The 13,001-nt window shown below is 54.1% G+C and overlaps 6 protein-coding genes across 6 annotated transcripts; 2 read left to right on the forward strand and 4 right to left on the reverse strand.

Annotated features, from left to right (window-relative positions):
• Nucleotides 1-76: 76 nt before the first annotated feature.
• N656DRAFT_458918 (uncharacterized protein) lies at nt 77-1,788 on the reverse strand. Its single transcript, XM_064809712.1, has 7 exons — nt 1,709-1,788; nt 1,244-1,635; nt 959-1,156; nt 821-899; nt 387-619; nt 220-298; nt 77-134 (listed from the first exon to the last, which is right to left on the reverse strand). Exons 2-6 carry the CDS (start codon nt 1,499-1,501, stop codon nt 290-292), a joined length of 777 nt encoding a protein of 258 aa, XP_064665562.1. The 5' UTR covers nt 1,502-1,635; nt 1,709-1,788; the 3' UTR covers nt 77-134; nt 220-289.
• Nucleotides 1,648-2,219, forward strand: N656DRAFT_458934 (uncharacterized protein). Its single transcript, XM_064809713.1, has one exon. The coding sequence runs from the start codon at nt 1,687-1,689 to the stop codon at nt 2,074-2,076; it is 390 nt and encodes a 129-aa protein (XP_064665563.1). The 5' UTR covers nt 1,648-1,686; the 3' UTR covers nt 2,077-2,219.
• Nucleotides 2,220-2,996: 777 nt separating this feature from the next.
• On the reverse strand, nt 2,997-6,410 carry N656DRAFT_719057 (Hira-domain-containing protein; the record flags this gene model as incomplete). Its single annotated transcript, XM_064812332.1, has 5 exons — nt 2,997-3,109; nt 3,177-5,876; nt 5,936-6,157; nt 6,217-6,291; nt 6,374-6,410. The coding sequence occupies 5 exons, from the start codon at nt 6,408-6,410 to the stop codon at nt 2,997-2,999; spliced, it is 3,147 nt and encodes a 1,048-aa protein (XP_064665564.1).
• A 1,667-nt stretch (nt 6,411-8,077) lies between these two features.
• Nucleotides 8,078-8,640, reverse strand: N656DRAFT_772209 (uncharacterized protein; the record flags this gene model as incomplete). The annotated part of the gene is made up of 2 exons (XM_064813913.1): nt 8,078-8,131; nt 8,236-8,640. 2 exons carry the CDS (start codon nt 8,638-8,640, stop codon nt 8,078-8,080), a joined length of 459 nt encoding a protein of 152 aa, XP_064665565.1.
• A 1,983-nt stretch (nt 8,641-10,623) lies between these two features.
• On the forward strand, nt 10,624-11,375 carry N656DRAFT_762499 (uncharacterized protein; the record flags this gene model as incomplete). Its single annotated transcript, XM_064813264.1, has 2 exons — nt 10,624-10,897; nt 10,986-11,375. The coding sequence occupies exons 1-2, from the start codon at nt 10,700-10,702 to the stop codon at nt 11,373-11,375; spliced, it is 588 nt and encodes a 195-aa protein (XP_064665566.1). The 5' UTR covers nt 10,624-10,699.
• A 34-nt stretch (nt 11,376-11,409) lies between these two features.
• Nucleotides 11,410-12,670, reverse strand: N656DRAFT_719071 (FtsJ-domain-containing protein; the record flags this gene model as incomplete). The annotated part of the gene is made up of 2 exons (XM_064812335.1): nt 11,410-12,509; nt 12,568-12,670. 2 exons carry the CDS (start codon nt 12,668-12,670, stop codon nt 11,410-11,412), a joined length of 1,203 nt encoding a protein of 400 aa, XP_064665567.1.
• Between the last annotated feature and the right edge of the window lie 331 nt (nt 12,671-13,001).

Here is a 13,001-nt window from a genome sequence, read left to right on the forward strand (position 1 = left end):
GTCGCGGGCCAGCGCGTCGTCGTGCATCGCTGGGTTGCCAATAGCCGACGCTTTGAGGCCGAATATTTGCCCAGGGCAGAGTGGTCTTTTCGGAGCCATCAGCTGCTCCGTCGACCGCGTGCTTGAGTTCCTGACTGCAGGTTGGTGGTGCATTAGTGCTGGATTCTGGGCTCAGGGACGAGGTCGGGTGATGGAGGGTAATTGGAAAGGTATTGTTACCGGCGGGAGTCATTGCGCAAACGAAAATGCGCCACCAAGAGCGGCGTCAATCCCGTGAAGTGCTTCAGTTCTATGCGTGCTGTGGTCCAGAGCAAACGGTTGGTTAGCGGGAGCTTGCGCGTCTTGCGATTCTCAGGCTTGGGACAGACGATCGGGGACAAACGTACCATCCTCCTGCAAAAACTGCACACGGGGGTTTCCGTTTGTTGAGGCGTCGCAACTACATCCGAACATCCTGTTGATGGCGCGGATGATGGCCCACCTGGTCTTCGGAGTGCTTTGAGTACGTTGCTCGAGAATCTTGATGATGGCTGTGAGGGATCCGCCCAGTTCTTTGATGGCTTTGACAACATCTGTGCTAATCTCGGTCGTCTCATAGTCCTTGGTCTCGGAGAGTGTCCTGATCAAATCGTCAATTCGAGTACGGTAATGATTCTGCCTGTTCAACAATGACTCGATGCACGCGGGCGCGGAGTGCCCTGGACACCGTCTATGCCCCTTGTACAGATCCTGTTCGTCACAAGACGCTAGCTGTCGTGATGGTCCCCGGTCAGAGACTGGTGCTAGGGAAAAGGGAAGGAAGGGGGCCGCCGTCACTCACCTCGGCAAGGACCGCATTGACCTCGTGAGCCGGTGGTCCTTGATCTTTTGCTTCTCGACAGCTGAGGGGAAGCATGGAACTACAGACGATGCTGCCATTAGCACCCCTGAGACCCGCAATGACACTTACAGGCCTTACCACGTCAGCTTCTCCGAACGGCCCCAATCCGGCTGCAGAACCCAAGAAATAACGCGCGGGTCGCCGAGCGACTTCCACGGCCCTCGCAGTGGAAAGCAGGGCCTTGCAAAGAGCCTTCCACAGCACTTCAAAGTACTGGAAGCAGCCGTGCTCCGTCTCCAGCACTTCTCTGCCGCCCGAGGTCGTGGTAAAGCAGACCTATGCCCCGTCCAGATATCAGCATGTGCTAACAGCCTTGAGCCTCCCCATTTTCTCATTTCCCCCCAGAACCGGGAGAGAACTAGCCATTAGCGGACCAAATGCCATCCCGTTTTTCTCGGGAATTGGCGTGGCCTTGGTCTGGTGCTCGGGCGTTGTGGCAGTCCATATTGCCGGCTTTGTGGGCAGATACCGCGTAATCCACACGGTAAAGGTCCTGCCGTACTCATCCGCCTTCGCCGGGTCGAAATAACAGAAGAGCTTCAAGACGAGCGTCAGGCGGTTGGCGTCCTCTCGCCCGTAATCCCATCTTTTGGGGCATGGTGCTGTCTCTGGGGAGGCCATGGTGCTCCTCCGACGAGCGGTGTACGGTGATGGCGTGGATTAAGGGAGGATAAAGGACTGGAACGTGATGAGGTATGAACAAGAACCGAGGGCTTCGGCCGGGAGAGACCGACCACCAGAAGAATAAAGATGGGCTGCCAAACTCAGACACATTCTTCTATTAGTGCTGCGACATCAAGAGAAAGATGTCAGAACTCACCATCGCACCTGTCTTGTACAACGCAGTTCAAGCCATTGCATGCCATCGGTTCCAACACGAAGCAAGCACTCCTCTCCCATCCGTCATTCTTCTGCGCCCGTCCACCCGTCCGCCTTCTTCATTGCCCTTCCCCATTCCCCAGTCGGGGACCACCCTAACGCGTGACAGCTCATACATAGCCAGTGTGCAGCCTTTGTGTAATATTGAGGGCATGAGTTTTATTCAACTCGATTATCCAACCCCTCCCATACGCAAACCCCGACTTGCCAAACAAACAGAACCCGCGATAAATAAAAGGGCACATGGCTCTTGCTCGCACAACCCACGCCAAATCAGAGCTGTTGCCGGTCTGCCTCGTCCCTACCCGGATTCTTGAGATCGGGCTGGTACGCAGATGGTGGCGTTTTTCACACTTTTCCTCCTCGTCCCCGGGGTTTCCGAAGGCTGACACTAGCCTGAAGCTCACTCGGTCACAGGCTGACTTGTTGAAATGTTGACTGCATGTCGCCCAGTGTGTTGAGGCTCAACTCGAGGATTCAAGTACTGTATTGTGTAACCGCGTAAGGAGATTAGCTTGGAGAGAAGAATATTGGACTCGATACTGCGTATCGGAATCACTTGTAGGGAAAAGAACTCGGAATCCAACTGTCACCACGGCCCGCTAAGGCTTACTAGTGATCTGGTTTTGAATACTTTCATGCTGTCGATAATCTTGGTGGAATAGGCGGCCGCGCTCGATGAGAGGACCACGCAGAGAACCATGCGGATATTCCCAAGCACCGGGTAGGAAGCAAACCTGTTGGCTTGTTTTCAACAAAAGGGGGGATATCAATATCGCGTAAATACGAAGTAGTAGTAACGGACCCGCGAGGGTCAAGCGACTTGGAACGCCACCCCACACCTTGACTCGGGCTGATGGTAACAATAGAACAGGACTAACCCAACTTCTCCATACGCCCATCCGATCCGTGGTCCAAAATACCGCTAGCAAAGATCCCAGATGCCTCCCCCTCTATGCCAAATGAATTGTAAGGCATGTAACGGTCTGGACCCAGACAATCATGGAGAAACCTCGTCGTCTAAGAGACGGGCTTGGTGAATCCAGTTCAGCAGGATTTCGACCGTCTTGAGGGCAACCCTAATGCCCACTCGGTCATCACTTGAATAACGCGGGGATACCCCGTCCCCATACTCGCCGCTACCCTCAGACTCGGAACTCTCCAGCTTCTTTGAGTCGGGTCTTGATATGGCCGGTATGGCCGGAGGCTGGCACGACTGAAGGCCTTGGAAGGTGCTCTACTCCTCCAACTCCATACCCTCATTGCCATTCTCGCCGTCCTCTCCATCTGACGTCAATCCAAGAATCCTGGCGTATTGGACGGTCAACCTCTGGAGGTCCCGGAATTTGCCTGCAACCATAAGTCAGCCGAACCGCAAGCGCCATGATGTTCATTGAGAGAATACTGGCAAGCTTACCCAGGATTAGGACCACACCCTTCAAGAGCTCCTTCCGTTCCCAGCCGCATAACGTGTCCTCCTTACTGAACCAGCCCTTGCCCTCACCAGCCTTCAAATCGCCCGCTTTGTCCTGCAAGACACCGCCTACCAAGCTATTCAGCAGTTCTTCGACCTTGAACCGGAGACCCTCAGCGCCAATCCGCTTGGCGTACATGAAGAGGTACAGCCTGAACTCCTCCTTTGACCCCAGAGCCAGGGCCCCGGCGATGCGGTTCTCGAGGTGCGCCACGCTGACTGTGCTCTCAAAACCCTCGAATCCGTCCTTGGACAGCAGCGTCTTAATCAAGCGCTGCAGCGTGAAGGCGCGGCCCTTGGCCAGGAACTCGGTCGTGGTATGCCGCTCCAGGAAAGGGATGATTCCTGCCGATACGCTGACCTCTCCGCTCTTCTCGCCGTTCTTGGCAGACACAGGGCCAACGGCCGTGGACGACAGCGCGCTGATGGACGAGTCGTTGCTATTCCAGTACTGGCTGCCAACGGCCCACCAGGACTCTGATAGGCGCTGCCAGGCATACATGCTCGAGGAATAGTAGAAGCCATCGCCGTTACTGAGCGTGACAACGATCGCCCCGACGCTGTTGAGATGGGCAGAGGTGACGCCGGGTGCGGTTGTTGCGCCCTCCGGGGAAAGCGAAGTGGTGGCGATATCTAGAATTGGTGCTAGAGATACCGGGGGATGCGGTGCTGACATGGTCTTGATGTTGAAGACGTGGCATAGTCCGACCGCAGTAATGCATAGTAGCCAGTGCTCTCGGGACTCGAGAATGACTGGCTGAGATTCCAGAATGATACTGTTTAAAAGCCTCCGGCCAGCCGGCGTCCAAGTATGAATAGTCCCGTCCTCGCATGCAGCGGCCCAAAAATGCTTGTTCCCGGTGACGAGGATAATAGCTCGCGGAAGGAAGTCCTGCCATAGAAGGGTGCCACGTTTGCTAGCAGTAATATGTGAGGGCTCACGGGGTTTAACGGGATTTTTGGCCTCGAGAATTATGTTTTCCGGTACCTTTGACGCCTCTTCAAAAGTAGCTTCACCTTGGAGAACACCCCGTTCAAGCGGTCTGAGGATATGTGATCGAACCTTGGGAACGGCTAGCCTTACTTGGGAGAAAGAGATGGCGGGATTTAGGGCGGCTGGTCGAAGGAACTCGGGAGTCGGGACGACGCCCTGAGGAGCGGCTGTCAGCGGCGCGGGTTCCAAACCGTCAACTGTGTCAGCCATGATCGGTATGGGGCCGTTCGCTGGCCGCTTGTTTGCTGGCTCTTCCTCCTCACCCTCCATTGCCACCGCTTTTCTCTTATTCCCAAGTAGCATTGCTGCAATTCCGCCCCTGGGCAAGCCGTGAAACGGCTTAGACAGGTCCAGTATCGCCTGCGGAGCATCGTTCTGTGTCGTCTTTGTTGACTGGGCTCCGACCAGCTGTGACTGAGGTAGTGATAGCATGCCGGTATCAGATGACGAGACAAGTAAAGGGGCAACCCTTTTCTTGCCGTCCTTTGTGACCTGGACCCGCGCTTTCAGCTCGGCTATCCGTTCAGCAGCCTTCTCTGCGCCCTCCTCAGCCGGAACTGCTTTGTGTGTTTCTTTACCCGTTTTCGGCTCTGCAATACCGTTTGCTTCGCCATTCTTAGTCGCTGATTTCACGCCATTCGCCGTACTAGCTTCGCCTTTGCTGGCAGGCTGAAAGTCGCCCATCAAGGCCCCCATCCTTGATTCAGCGCCACGCAGCTCCCCCTCTTTGCTGTGGTTCTCGAGGTGCAAACCATCAACGTCCTCGGCTATCCCCATTCCTTTTCTTGCCGCGCCATACTTTTGCAGCGCCTTGTCATTTTCCTCCGATTTCGCGACCCAGCCAAGCTCGCCTGTCTCGAACTGGACGGCGATGATGGAGCCGTCCAGGCTCGAGGCAAACAGCGTCTGACCATCAGGAGTCCAGGCGAGGTCGGAGATGGATCTCGACGCCACATCCTGTACAATGACCACCGGCCTGGAGGTGTTGGTGTTCCATATGCTGAGAGTCTTGTCCTGTCCAGCAGACGCAATGACCGTCACAAGTTGGCCGGAAGAACCACGGTCGCCCGACGTGCCGTTCTCGGTAGGCTTCTGCGTATGAAACAGCCGTGGGGAGAACATGCAGACTTCGGTCGGACCCTCATGGCCAATCAGATTAATCTCACTATCCCATCTCGAGCGTTCGATGATAGCAACGCTGCTCACGGGACCGTTTACTGCGTTGGCCGCTGCAATGTGGTTACCGTCCGGTGACCAACTACACCTTCGGAAGTATGTTGTGAGCGGCGAGCTCTTGAACGGCGCGGTGATGGTGGTCTCGAGGACGAAATTGTTGACCATGTCATGCTGAGTCGCATTCGGTGGCGGAGGCGTGAAACGGAAGATCTTGATATGCCGGTCGTCGCCCGCAGTAGCGAAGAACTTGTTCGCCGGATCAAACGTAATTCCCTTGACATGGCTCTGGTGGACGGCGATCGTTTTGAGCTTTTCAAATGTGTGCCCTGACCAAACCACCACTTTGGAATCCAGTCCCACGGAGACCAGGATCGAGTTGTCGTATGACCATGCGAGGTCCTGGACGTCGCTGTCGTGGCCGACGAGGCGCTTGTGTGTCTTCCAGTTCTCTACCGGAGGAGGCTCGTTCGTGCCTAGTTCAGCGTCAGCAAGGAAACGCGGCCAAGCCAACCACTGCCGTGTATTTCCATACCAAATGTCGCAGCATGCGAAGGCGGATTGCTGTCGAGCTTGTAGATGCAGATGACCCTATCGTCGGCACCTGAAGCGAGATATCGGCCATTTGGCGAAAAGCGAACTGAATGTATCGTGCCCAAGTGGTGGCTCATGTGACAGAGCTGCCGCGGCTTCGTGTAGCTCGGATCGCCAGCGTTGTAGATGGACTCGGTCGACCAGACCCTAACGTGACCATCTGCTTCGATTCAGCCGAACTGTTGTTTAAGAGAATGCGCAGTACTGGTCGCGTCGACGTACCTCCTCCAGCAGTAGCAAGCCGGGTGCCGTCGGGAGAGATGTGGCAGCTGTACACCTCAAAGTCCTTCTGCTCTCCTGCGACATAGGATTGTCGAATCAGCGACTTTGCGAACAACTAGAAATCAAAGAAGAATAAGGGGTGCATTGGGGCCCTTACCGCTATGCCGCAGCCACGAAGGCTTGATGATATACATGCTGGGTGGAGGTCGCCAGTGGATACGGCGTGACCATGTCGAGATTCAGGTGTTTGTGAAGCGCAAGGTTGATGATGGACCGGGCATGGCACGAAACTTTCGTTGTGAGATATTCGCGACCATGCACCTTTGTTTGCGCCTGCCGGGGCTTTACGCGACGCTAAACCTTAGCTTTGGGATGCCTGCTACGGTGTCTGATTGGTGTGGTTTCGCGGCTCCCAGGGATGCCAAACGGCTGGGCCCGGTCAATGATGACGAGATAAACCGCGAAATGTGGTGATTACTGTATGTACTGCTGTATGTATGTACATACATACAGACACGACTGTCACGGTACAGATATGCAAGTGATTATCCGTACCGTACTGCATATTCACATTAAGGCCTGGCCAACTGGTATTGTACGTATGTACACAGTACATACACAATGAAGGCATTCGCTTGACTCCGACAAGGGGAGGCCATAACAAAGAGAGGCCGTATAAGATCCCTAGGTTAAGATATTTCTTTTCTTAGACCTAAGCCTAGCAAAATAACATTACTAGATACTAGATAGTTCTGAATATACAATGTCCCCCTGGTTTGTTCGTTAGCGCGGTACATACAGTGGATCTAAACAAGGGTGAGGAAGCCGATCAATTCAATTACAGAGAACCTAGCGAATGACAGCTAATTACAGACAGGAACCTAAGATCCCATACAATTTGGGTGGGCAGAAGAGTCTCAACTAGTACCCACTATACCCTCCTTCATTCTAAATCACAGCTTGCAGGCAACGAGGCATCGAACACACAACTCTATTGATTTGAAGCCTTAGCAATGGCTAGTTTGGTGCCCTGTTATTCGAGTGATCTTTGCAGCGCTGAACAATTGAAAGCGGAATGGTCGGCTGGAGAGGTTGGAGAAGAGGAAAAGTCGAAGCCGGGTGGAAAGTCAGGGTGGAAAGGTCGACGTTTATGTAAGCCCAAAAATGGGGCAGTGCGCCAGATGCGTGTGGTTCAATTGGCCAAAGCCCTGTGTATCTCTGTGCTATGGTTGGTTAGAAAAAGCGGGGTGGGTATCGAACTAACGAACAAACCAGCATTGAATTGTAGCCTCATGTCAGGACGAGGAGCATGCCGTCACTCGCAACCAGTTGCTGACCTGTAATCGTCCTCGGTCCTACATAGGCCCCCTAGAGGTCATGCTAACGGCCCGCTAGGGAGCCAGCCTCAAGAAGCGGTTCATTAGGTTCAAGCACAGCGAAGCACTAAGGTAGCAAAGAATTCGCTACTACGTGTAAGGAAATAGTATGGGACCGCTGTCAGTTCCCGTCCTTCGGGGAAATAGCTGGCCGGTTGGGTGTCATTGCTCTAAGTGATAGTCGCTGTGCGCGTACCCCTGAGCAGGTCTCCGTTGAGGACCACAGCGGAGAAGACAACCAATGCGATCTTAGAAACGGGACAAATAAGACACCTCGGTCAGCAGTTCCAAGTCATCGTTAACAAGTACAAGCAAGTCCCTTCCCTCACTCCGTTTCCTACATAACCCAAGAAACCAAACCAAGCGCTCGCCTTTCAAACAATACCCAAGACTGAGAAACACAACGTGAATATCTAAGAAATGGCGCAGTTTCAAGGACGGACAGCAATCCAAGTGACAGTGCTAGAAATAGCAAGCGGGCTGTATCACTTGGCAGCGGGAGCTTCCTTCTTTTTAGTTGCTGTCTTGGGCTTAGCCTCCTACGGAGAAGCCGAGTCAGCAATGAACAGCGACGAGACAAGAAATAAAGCGTCAGGCGGGAGACAGCGAAGAGATAAAGAGCGGAAAGATGGGAGTGCTGTACCTTCTCAGGCTTCTCAGCCTTGTCGGCCTTCTCAGGCTTCTCGGCCTTCTCGACCGCATTCTCGACCTTCTTTTCGCCAGCAGCGACCTTCTTTGTCGTCTTCTTTACCGCTGCCTTGACCTGTGGGTATGGACTCATCAGCGCAAAGCCATCGCTTCCAGGGTTACCAGCCATAAGCCGGATTTGCGGCTCGAATACCTTCTTAGCTGCACCGCTCTCCTTCGCGGGCGCCTGCTTCTTAGTCACACCAGCGGGCTTGGCACCCTTTGCCTCTGTCTTGCTGGTCGCCTTCTTCTTGGCCGCTTTGGGCTTGGTTGTCCGCTTGACGGCCGGCGCCGTGTCGATGACGGGGAAGACGCGCGGCTTGGAGTTGCCCGTCTGCGAGCGCGTTCCTTCGCGAGCCATATCTGCTTTTGGTGATGTGCTACTCCGTAGATTGCCTGCATAAATGAATAAGCATACATGCTAGTGTGTCAAATGCGCGAATGGAAGGAGTATAAATGATTGCGCGCAAAGGGCGCGATCATGGGTGATCTGGCGCAATATGCTTGAATGCGTCACGCGCCGCGACAAACAAATCCAGCCTGTCGCAGAGCTGAGGGGAGGGGGCTCCAACTTACGCTTGTGGGACGACAGCGTTATTGCAGCAACAACGGCAACAATGAGCTGGAAAAAACCGGCGGTACGTTCGAGCTCGAGAATAAGGCGTAAAGAAGGATGAAAACGGACAAGAGGGAAGGGTTGTCGTTGCAGAAGCCAATTGTCGCAAGCAAAACAAAAGGGTGGGCGGCACAAAAACAACGGGGTTGGGGCAACCCTCACCGGCACCGCTTCACCTCACCTCACCACCATTTCAGAAACATGCTGGGGCAGGCTGAACGCTCCGTCTCCCCAGGGTGCACAGTCGCGGGAGCTTTCATCCCACTTATTAAGGCATGGGAGCTGTTCCGCCGCTGTCATCAGCGCTGCTGAGCACCAGGTATCCGTGTTGTGAATTTCCATGTGCCATGTCGTTCAATCCATTCCTCTCGGCTGCCCAGATTGCGAAGAGTCACAGCAGTTCATTGCCGCGCGCCTGTCGGTTTGGTAATTATCATAGGACGGGATCAAGATAGGCAATCTATTGTGAAGAAGCCGTGACACGTGGCAAGCGAAACCAGCTGGATTTGACGAACAGCCAGATCATTGGGTTCCAGGCTCTGTGAGCATTGCAGCAAGGCGAAACTTCCAAGGCTTTAGCTTGGCTGGGGACTATCCGGGCCGAGGGTCGAACTACGCCAAGATCCAATAGAGTCGAGAACTGATGTGCATGTTGCTGGAATCGTATTGTGAGCGAGAAAGGTGCGCATGTCTCTATCGAGAAAAAGTTGACCCAGTACGAAGTCGCTTTGAAAATGACCTGTCTCGAGCCTGTCAATTCATTCAATTCAGATGCATCCATAGCGGGGCCCAGCAATCCCAAGGTCAGCTCTGGTGGAGACTCCCCACTGAAGAAGGTGCCACTGAAGACCCGGGACCCACATGAGCTTGACGCACGCACTCGGGACGCTGCCATTTGCACAGGTGGGGCTGTATGGTTGAAGCCATTCACAACCCTAATTCGGCAAGTACGTGCCATGGATTTCGAGCAGATGATGTGCGGATGTTGTCGCCTATGTCTAGTGCTGTGACATTTGTTAATCAAGACACCATCTTGAGACCGCAGATTTTCTGGTTCATCGTGGACATGGAGGACGACAGCATATCGTGGATCGCCCGTCGTGGACTGATTTATCCTTATACTGCCATTTTTTTCATATTCCTCGGCCAAATGTCGAGTGTGTAGATAGCAGCCATCTTGCGGTGCCTAGGTCTCACTTTCATTCCTTTCTACAAGCTGGAAGTTGACAGACCCTATGAAGCAACCCCACTTCACTGTTTCACCGTTACCTTGACTCAGTGTGGCACGAATTGATCCGGCTACACGAAGCTTTCTCAGGAGAGGACCTTCTTCAACTTCGCTTTTCAGCGAACAGGTTGATGTTTTGTCTTTTGACAGACCCCACACCCGACTTGACGTTGACCCAGAGCGAATGGCAACCTAGCGGGGAGGGCTAATACATAAAGGGTGAATAGAGTACCTCAATCAGCTCACAGCCCCATAATTGCTATGCCTCGTGTAGGAAACCACCCATCAGTCATCTCAAGATATCTCGAAGATATCTTGGCTCCATGTCACCACCGGCCCACATCGCCAAGCCACGATAATACGTTGCTTCGGCTTCGGCGCTGTCGCTAGAAATCGGGCATGACTCACCGCGGGCCGAAGCGCGAGTGTAAGCTATAAGGTGTGGGTTGCAATGATCCGCTCGACGAAAGCTATTTGGACCCTCCTCACCTTCAGGGTTTGTTCTCAAAGTTTCCCAAACTAGCTCTCACAAGCTCCGACTGCCGAATTGAGAGATACTCTCATACAGAAGTAAAGATGCCCCCTGAAGACGAGGTCAGAACTTGGACCCGGCAAGTAGGCGGCTTAACCTACACTTGCTCAACCGACCCCGGCCTCATCCAGCTCGATGCCGTGAATGCCGCTTTCGACTCAGATATGCTCTATTGGGCCCAACCACTCGCTCCAGAGGGGCTGAAGCGCTGCGTCGAACAATCGCTCTGTTTTGGGCTTTACGTACAAGAAGGCCGCAGCTCTACTTCAGCCGATGTCGAAGCCGCAGGTTCGTCCCGCTCATTCCCCGGCACCCTCTTGGTCGAGGGAGGAGTCTTTGCCCCGTCCCAGCTCATACGAACAAACATTCATAGCTTGCCCCGATTTGAAAATGATCGGCCTTGCGCGGTTGGTCACAGACTACGTCACCTTCGGCTACCTCACCGACGTGTACGTCCTCGCGGAGCATCAGGGCAAAGGGCTGGGTAGGTGGATGATGGAATGTTTGGACGAGGTCCTCGCGTCATGGCCCAAACTGCGCCGGTGTCTGCTCTTCACCAGGGACGAGAGCGCGGTGAAGTTGTACAGGGAGACGCTTGGGATGAGCGACGTGAGCGAAACACCCTCGGCAAAGTTGTTCCTGCTAGAAAGACATGCGGCAATGGTGCAGGGAAGGGCATACAAGCAGGCACGACCAAAAGCGGAGGATGGTCAGAGGTAGCGTGAGTAGATTCATCATGAATATGCTATGATCATCATTTCCCTGGGGGTTTGCCGTATGCCCCGCCGTTAGCTCTTCTGAGCTCAATGGCTCGCTTGTACGGCGGCGCTGTGGGCGGCTGGACCGGGTCGAGTGAGACGTGGTCATCTGGGAGTTTGTACGAGGCGTCCGAATCGAAGGCTGAGAGGTCGCCGCATGCGACGAAAGGGGCGATCCACCGGATGTCTTTGTCGAAGGGTTCGATAGACAGATCCTCTACCTCGACATCGCAGATCCCGTCACCGTGAACAGTTTGCACCCGTTCGGGTATGAAGTTCCAGGCGCCAGTCACGTAGTCTTGCATTATTTCTGGTGCAGTGATCGGTAACGCCGCGTTTCTTTGCGCCAACATTTTGGGCAGCCGGTTACCAACACCCAGAGGCTCTTCGAGACTCGCCTTGAATCCCTCGGGGGGCTGGAAGTTTATGCAAACGATAAAGGCTTCCACACTGCTCGCTCGTGATGAGCGGGGTTTCGCAACGTAGACCTTGTCAAAGAAGATTTTGAGCTGCGCGTACAGCAGGTCCACGTTGCGGCCCCTGAAAATCTTGGCGACAAACTTGCCCCCGGGCTTCAGCACGCACAGGGCAAGGTTGAGTGCAGCAAACAGCAGCTGCGACTGGACATAGATGTCGAGATCATGGAGACCAGTAACATCTGGAGCGCCGTCGCTCAGAACCAGGTCCACCGGATGTGACGCTTGTTGGTTCATGGTCTCCGGATCATAGTCGGGATCCAGTGCCTTCAGGAGCAGAGGAACTGTGGCGGGGTGGGTGATGTCTGCTCGGAGGGTGACGATGCCGGGAAGAGGGCTGATTGGTTGCAGGTCGATGGAAACGATCTTGACGTCCCTTTGGGGACTGGCTTCCTCGTTCTGAAGGAGGCCTTCTTCTGACCCTTTTTCGCCCTGGTCAGGGGCTACATCCGAGGGGATGACATTAAGCATGTGCTGGCGAAACCTGGCTTCCCGGTCTTGCCAGGCACAACGCCCAAACTTCTCGCCTTTGATAAGAACCCTGGATAACACCTGCGACCAACTTCCGGGCGCAGCACAGAGATCCACGACCCGAGTAACATTCTCGAACAGGTTGAACTCTAGGCAGCGTCGTCAGTCTTGGTCTCGATGGATAGGGCCTGTGTTGACCCCACTCACCTTCATCAAGTTGAAGCAGCTTGAACGCGCTTCTTGCCCGCCAACCTTGTTCCTTGGCAAGCCTGTAGTATGCGTCACGCTTGTCTTTGGATGATTTCCCCATGTTGACCTGAGAGTCAAACCAACGAGGTGAAGCGAGGCTCAGGTCAACGAGTTCGAATGGCTTGGAACACCGGCTTAGAGCTACTTTTTCCACAATTTCTTCGGGTGACCCGAGTGCTGTGCAACTGAGCCGCTGTGTTGATGGGTAATTGGCGTGGCAGCTTCTATGGCTTCGTCGGGCGAGCACTCATTCATTCAGTTGGGTTGAGAACTTTCCTTGAGTGGTGGAACGTGTAAATTTACACAATTGAATAATTACAGTAAGAGTACTCCGTATGGATATCGTTACATTAGCGCTAATCAGGGCCTATTAACCTCCTTAGGTAGGCGGT

Source organism: Canariomyces notabilis (assembly GCF_033297395.1).
Source record: "Canariomyces notabilis strain CBS 508.74 unplaced genomic scaffold N656scaffold_36, whole genome shotgun sequence".
Classification (NCBI taxonomy): Eukaryota; Fungi; Ascomycota; class Sordariomycetes; order Sordariales; family Chaetomiaceae; genus Canariomyces; species Canariomyces notabilis.

Excerpts from the sequence above, each read along its gene's own strand:
- N656DRAFT_458918 (XM_064809712.1), bottom strand. The coding sequence starts at position 1,501 with ATGGCCTCCCCAGAGACAGCACCATGCCCCAAAAGATGGGATTACGGG. Across the intron at positions 1,157-1,243 it reads TGGCATTTGGTCCGCTAATG|GTCTGCTTTACCACGACCTC; the intron begins GCTAGTTCTCTC and ends GACGGGGCATAG. Across the intron at positions 900-958 it reads CGTTCGGAGAAGCTGACGTG|TTCCATGCTTCCCCTCAGCT; the intron begins GTAAGGCCTGTA and ends CATCGTCTGTAG.
- N656DRAFT_458934 (XM_064809713.1), top strand. The coding sequence starts at position 1,687 with ATGTCAGAACTCACCATCGCACCTGTCTTGTACAACGCAGTTCAAGCC.